Source organism: Pundamilia nyererei, unplaced genomic scaffold, assembly GCF_000239375.1.
Source record: "Pundamilia nyererei isolate P.nyererei 1_Seehausen unplaced genomic scaffold, PunNye1.0 scaffold00038, whole genome shotgun sequence".
Lineage (NCBI taxonomy): Eukaryota > Metazoa > Chordata > Actinopteri > Cichliformes > Cichlidae > Pundamilia > Pundamilia nyererei.
This window is the reverse complement of record NW_005187439.1, coordinates 3,667,189-3,674,175: the sequence shown is the minus strand read 5'-3', so window position 1 is coordinate 3,674,175 and position 6,987 is coordinate 3,667,189. Positions and strand designations below refer to the sequence as shown.

Genomic DNA, 6,987 nt, shown 5'->3' with positions numbered 1-6,987 from the left:
AATGAATGTGAACAATCTGAGCAAACAAACCAACGACCTTTCTGATTATTTAAATACCTCTCCCATATTCTGTTCATCTTTAGCTGCTCTGTTATAAACAGGTGTCAGTGAAATTATTCTCTTATTTTGTTAATTTGTGAAGGTCTGATTTTTCAGAAGGCGGGAGGCTTTGAGCAGACGGCTGTGATATATTTCATTGTTTTCTGTCGACTTCCTGTCTTCCTCCAGAGATTTCTGCTCCATTTTGACCTTTGTGTTCGAAGATGTTTTCCCCCCTGCGTGTGTGTGTGTTTATCTGTTTGTATCAGTGTGTGTATGTGTGTATGTTGTAGAACAGGGGAAAACAAATCACCCGCTGTAGTTCTCATTAGCAGCAGTTTTGTGTCAGTGCTGAGAGATCAGCTGTCAGCTCTCGGCCTTCCGCTGCAGCTTCACCTTTTACCAACTATAATTACACCATTTAACTGCAACGCTCCTCAAACAGCCACCCGTAGGGTTTAATATACAGCACAATTATATCAATTATATGAAGCGTGCTTGTGCCATTTCCTGGCAAAACAGCCCTACATGATGATGCTCCCACCTCTAAACTTCACTCTTGGTATGATGTTTTTAAGGTGAGATACCTTTTGACCTCCAAACATGGTGTATATACTGTATTCTCCCAGTTTTTACAGGCTTGTCTAAATGCACTTTAAACGTGCTTCAGTATGCTTTTTCTTCAGCAATTGAGTCTTGCACGGTGAGCGTGCATAGAGGCTATGGGCTGTGCATTACCTATTGTTTTCTTTGAAATAATTGTACCTGATGATTTCAGATCTTGCTGTAGCTCTCCACAAGTGACCTTTGGCTCTCGGACAACTATTGATAATTATTTTCCCTACTCTGTTTGAAATGTTGTGAAAAGCACCTGGTCATGGCCGGTTCATGGTGAAATGATGGTCTTTCCACGTCCGGATTATGGCACCAACAGTTCTCACTGGAAAATCTTCTGTAATCAGTGTCAGTCACAATCAGTGTGTTTTGCAAAAATAAGGCTGTGAAGGTCTTGAGCTCAGTTTTATGTGTGACACTTATTTATAGGCCATCAGTTGGTATTGAAGCAGCTGATATTAATTTATGCAAAGTGGCAGGATTGCTTTCTAATTACTGATAGACTTTGGCTAGTGTCGTGACTTTCCATACCTTTTTGCACCTGCTTTTCTCCATGTGTTCAATACTTTTTCTGTGTCATTTCTCATTGTTACACAACTTAATATATGAGCATGTATGGTTAGTTTCTTTGCATGTGTGGATTGAATGGGCTCTTACCAACATCTGTGCAGCAAGCAATAAGCCATTTTCATTGTCATATGAAAATTCACCACATCAGAATCCATATGAGATAAGCATATTTAATCCGAATTACAGTTTTTAAAAAGGGACTTTTATGCTTTTGCTGCTTGTAGGTGGTATATTGTTGTATATTTTTGGGGTCGTGTTCGTAGCATGTGTCAAAAACTACCTAAACAGTCATTTATGTTAGGGGCTTACAAAAAAACCCAAAATGTGATTTACAATGTAGTGGCTATAATGTTAATTTTATTATAATTTAGTGGCTTCTCAATTGTTCCACTTGATATGACACAGAATTCATCAGTACAGCTACCTGAATTAGCAAAGGGGATCAGCTGATGGCTGATGGTAGGCGAATGGTGAAAAGCTAGAGACACAAGAAGTAACAAATATAAAGACTAGTTCTGGTTGTTTTGCAATAACATTTTTATTGTAGAAAACATACTCATTGGCACTTTCCTTTATTGTTGCTGAAATAAAGAAAAAAAAATGTTTCTTGAAGAGGTTTAAATGTTGTATTAGCTGCAGTGGCACAAGAATATGTTCTACAGTATGTTACCATGACAGTTTTGGGGTCATTACAAAAGAACTGTGACAGTTCACCAACGTCACTGAAAAGCGTCCGTACAGAACTCATTTTCACAATTTTTGAACCATTTCATCCTGTGCAGTTTGTGCTGTAGTTTCTGCAAACATGATATGGTGCATAATGTATTCCCAAGCACAATGCAAATTCTATGTTCACAGTGATGCAATGTTAAAAAAAACAAAACATTTGGCACTTGACATGTGCTACATAGTTTTTGCATATGCATGTTAACGGATTTTAAAATTCTGATATTTATCAAATAGATGCATAGGAAATGCATTTGGCAAAGAAAGAATGATTTGGCAACAAATGCTACATAAGTGTTTCTGATGGCAGATTATACAGTGTCTTCATTATTTGTTACTAATACTAGATGATACTAAGTGGCATCATCCACGTAAAGTATTGAAGTATACTAATGTGTAAAACCATTAGCATTTACCACAGTGAACCTGATAAATACTGAACACATCGACTCACACACTGCCACGACTCCTCTGTTAAAGACTTTGTGTTTTGAGGTTTTGATATGTTTTTCCTTTTCCCTGCAACGACTTTGAAATGGGTCATTTCGGAAATGTAAAGCTTCCATTTGATGGTCTAAGAATGACAAATTAATATGAATATTAATAACAATTAATTAATACTAATACAATGCTAATACTAATATTTGAACCTGTACATTGGCATCCAGGTTTAACACCTTATTTTGATGGGTTTTCCTGTTTTCTTAGAAAGTTAACACCTGTTATTTAGCTACTGTAACGATTTCTGTTAATAACTTAATAGAAATTTCCAATTTTTATTACATCTGCATACAATGGAAATCAATCAGAAGTCACGATCTACTTTAACTACTTGACCCACAATTGCTAAATGCTAGCAAGGTAGCATTAGCAAGCTCATTATTACTATACATGTTAAGAATTACAATACTTAATATGTATAGTACCTCTTAGTTAACATTAGCCACTGGTGTATGTTAGCATGTAAACATTAGCTTGTGAGTTAATATGTTCCCATCGTATGAGCTTGCTTGGTGAAATTTTCAGACTTTTTTAGTTATAAGTGTGTTAAAAAGTACCCAATCCAACATGCTAGCACCCCAGAAAGAGCATGTTAACATACGAAAGGAATATAAAAAATAAATAAATAATAATAACAATTGGCACGCTTTCAGTGGGACTAATGATTAATATATAAATATTAATATATTTCTCCTACAGACAGTCTTGCACCATTGGCATTTACCAGCCCTCCACCTCCACTACGAAGGGCTCTTTAACAGGGATCCTACCACTGTTGACGATCACACACTCTGTGTATGGCAGGTTCCTGTCGTTGGTGTCCTGAAGCTCAATGGTGTGAACCACAGCCTGCAAAAGGAGATCCACAGAAGCAGGTTAGATACTTTATTTTAGTGACAGTGAATCACACATCAGTTTGTTTTAGGTGTCACCTTTAACATGCAGTGCAGTATTTCCACTAAACACATGACAATGGATCAAGTCGTTAAAGTCCCATTCACACAGGTCTTAAAACTAGGATTTGACCATCTGGTAACCACAGGTTGTGAGGGGGGAAAAAAAACAAAAAAAACAAAAAAAAAAAACGGACATTCCCTAATTCTTGTGTTCTTAGTTGGAATGCAAGTGATGGACTTGCAAACAATGTCTTGCTATTCTCAGGAGCTTTAATAAAACTATGGAAAGTACGACCCAAACCGGAAATAAAGTACTTTGAAAGTAAAGCCTTCAAAGAAAAATTGCACCTTTTTAAACATACTGGCTGTGGGGTTAAGACAACTGCAAATATTCTCACACTTTGTCACATTTATACTATTAATTAGGAAGTATTTGCAGCCAAAAATAGAAAACTACAGATAAATGCAGAAATCTGATAGGAATCAAAGCAATCACTAGAAGGTTTTTGGTGCAGCCAATCGCCAACCTTCCTTTTATCCCAAAACTTTATGAAAGAGTAGTTGTCAAACAGCTAAAAGATCATCTGCAGAGGAATGGCTTATTTGAAGAGTTTCAGTCAGGTTTCAGAGCTCATCACAGCACAGAAACGGCTTTAGTGAAGGTTACAAATGATCTTCTTATGGCCTCTGACAGTGGACCTCAGTGCTGATCATTATATTTTATTACAGTGATTACAGCATGCTGTAGGTATTACAGGTACTGCGCTGCAGTGGCTTGAATCATATCCATCTAATATACTCCAATTTGATCATAACACACACCAATTAGTTAAACTGCAGGAATGTCTTAAAGACATAAAGACCTGGATGGCTGCTAATGTCATGCTTCTTAATTCCGATAAAACTGAGGTTATTGTACTCGGCCTTAAAGATCGTAGAAATATGGTATCTAACCCTATTTTTACTTCGAAAGGCATTACCTTGGCCTCCAGTACTACCGTGAGGAACCTTGGAGTCATTTTTGACCAGGAAATGTCCTTCAATGCACATACTAAACAAACAAGTAGGACTTCTTTCTTCCATTTGCACAATATCTCTAAAATCAGAAATCCTTTACAGCACACGATTAGAAAATGTCCTTCCTTTCCTACCTTCTTCTACCCAGGACAGATTCAGTCTGATAATGATGAACAAAACCTGCCAAATTAAAACATATTTTCCGTTTCCATGTGTAGTACTTATCTTATTCTGTCCCTTGTTACATTACACTCATTATTTTCTCAGCACTTTGACTTTACTACACTCTCAGAGAAAGCCCAGTAAATTTTAGAAACCTAAGTAATAGTTTCCTGCCCTCTGCTGAGTCCCCACACCTCAGAACATTGCTAATACTGACCTTCCCTAGCCTTTGCATACCTGTGCTCATCTCTTTTGTTGCTTCCTTGTACCTCAAGATTAAAATCTTCTACTTGATTTAATGCTTTGCCAAGTTTTGCTCCTGCTGAATGCAGCCCAAGTCTGGATTATTTCCTGTACGGGTGGAGTTCCTGAATCTATACAAGAAACTAGTTCGCCTTTGGCAGACCTTTCAGAACAAATACAAGGACTAAAAGAATCAAATGTGAGCTTACTTTCTTTAATAGTTTGTACATTTAGGAACTCATTAGCTCTCAGTGAGGAGTCTTCGAGCTTCCTGAAAACCAGAGTCCTCCCATGCCAGCTGTATTCAGCTAATATTATTCAAACATCAGTACTCTTTTTTAAAAATAGAAAAATAAATAAATAAATAAAAAAGGGAGAAGGAAACAGAACTTTATGAGCCCTCTGAGCAGACAGGAAAATGCCTACCCCAGCTATCCTTTTAAGTAGGAGGGTCCAGTTTTGTGAGAATATGCAGCTGTTTAATGTCTCTTAGGTGCAGTTTGTATTAATTTGGAGTTTTGTGCATTACATGCAAATGCTTCTCTTTAGTGTCATTTTTCATCTTGCTGGTCATTCTTATTTTGATCTCCATTTATGGCTCATTCAGCTGAATTGTTTATGTTTTGACATGTTTGAATGGGACTGCTAATTCTTCTCATGGTTCTTCGCAGGTGATGTCCGTCGACACCTTGCTTCTGCCTTTTTCCACCCATTCAATTATTATTAGGCTTTTTTTTTTGCCAATTACAAATTAAAGTCTGGACAACATTTTAGGTCCATCTGAGAGGGCACAAAGACGACCATAAAAAGAAAAGAAAAACATTTCAGCATGTAATATTGGTTGGTTGGCAATCTGACAGTTTCCCATCTCTATTTCTGTTCATATATTTTATGCTTAATTTGTTCTGGCTTTGTTTTAATTTTCTCTTGGGGTTGTTTTTAGTTCTCTGCTGTCACTGAGGTCATTTTATGCATCTCTGACGTTTTTTGAGATTCTGCTCAGAGGCCCACTTGTGTATCACACCGCTCACCCTGCAGGCTGTTAACAGATTATTTCACAGTCAGGACACATTTGCACAAATAAACCCACACCTTCTCCTCCCCTGCAACCAGATGTAAGAAAAAGATTAATGGAAAAAAATCTTAAGTTCCACCCACCATCCCATCCAGGACTTTGCCAAAAACCACATGTTTCCCATCCAGCCACGGAGCTTTGGAAGCTAGGATGAAGAACTGGGACCCATTGGTGTCTGGCCCAGCATTTGCCATGCTCACCTAGTACACAATTACACACACAACTCTTTGTTACGTCATGTCATAACTTGTCATATTTAAGTTTGAGTCAACTACCTTATTCTCCAATACATGAATTGCTAGTGAGAGTGTGCTCACCCAGCTTGCTCCAAGGTGCTTCAGTTTGAAGTTCTCATCTGCAAAAGTTGTTCCATAAATGCTGTGACCTAGATAAAAAAAAAAAAAAAAGAGATTCAGTTAAGCTCGGGTGGATTTTTTTTCCTAAAATGAAAAAGGTTTAAATTTAATGTGTAGGTACAACTTTGTCTTTCATTCCCACCTCCAGTCCCATCACCAGATGTGAAATCTCCTCCTTGGATCATAAAATCCTTGATGACTCTGTGGAACTTCGTCCCTTTGTACCCATAACCTTTCTGCAGAGACATGTAAAAACATAATGCTGCAACACAAAGACCACTGTGCATCAAGAGTGATACACAATTATGAAACTGCAAAAAAAAAAAGAAGAATTGATCGTTGTGAAAACTAGATTTTTCCACCTGTGGATACATTTGTATGTCCCAAACATTATATAGAACTTAAAATATAAACATGTTGTATAAGTAACCTTGGAAACAATGTCAACGCTAATTTCTAACTTTCTGAGGCCTTTATGGGTCCTGACTGACATGTTGTGGTTATGATGATGGCTACATTTAATCGCCATCACTACCGTTAAATTTTATGTGTGTGTTTTCATCTGTTTGTCTATTCACATGCATGTTGTATTTGACATATTAATTTGTAAAGATTATGTACATTCACTGATTATTTCATTAGCTACACCTGTTGAATACTTGCTAACACACATATTTCATCTGCCAGTCTCGTGACAGCAGCTCAGTGCATTTAGGCATGGAGACTGCTGAAGTTCGAACGAAGCATCAGAGCAACTGAATGAGGAAGAAAGCTGCTTTCAGTGAAT

The 6,987-nt window shown here is 37.3% G+C and overlaps 1 protein-coding gene across 2 annotated transcripts in view; it reads right to left on the bottom strand.

The window, feature by feature from the left end:
* Positions 1–1,744: 1,744 nt before the first annotated feature.
* Positions 1,745–6,987, bottom strand: part of ppic (peptidylprolyl isomerase C) — an 8,645-nt gene continuing 3,402 nt past the window's right edge. For both annotated transcript variants that reach the window (XM_005730613.1, XM_013910208.1), the window contains 4 exons: positions 6,343–6,436; positions 6,162–6,229; positions 5,928–6,044; positions 1,745–3,300 (listed from right to left, as the gene is read on the bottom strand). In XM_005730613.1, coding sequence (XP_005730670.1) covers positions 3,172–3,300; positions 5,928–6,044; positions 6,162–6,229; positions 6,343–6,436 — 408 coding nt within the window. In that variant the 3' untranslated portion in view covers positions 1,745–3,171. The remainder of the gene's footprint in view (positions 3,301–5,927; positions 6,045–6,161; positions 6,230–6,342; positions 6,437–6,987) is intronic.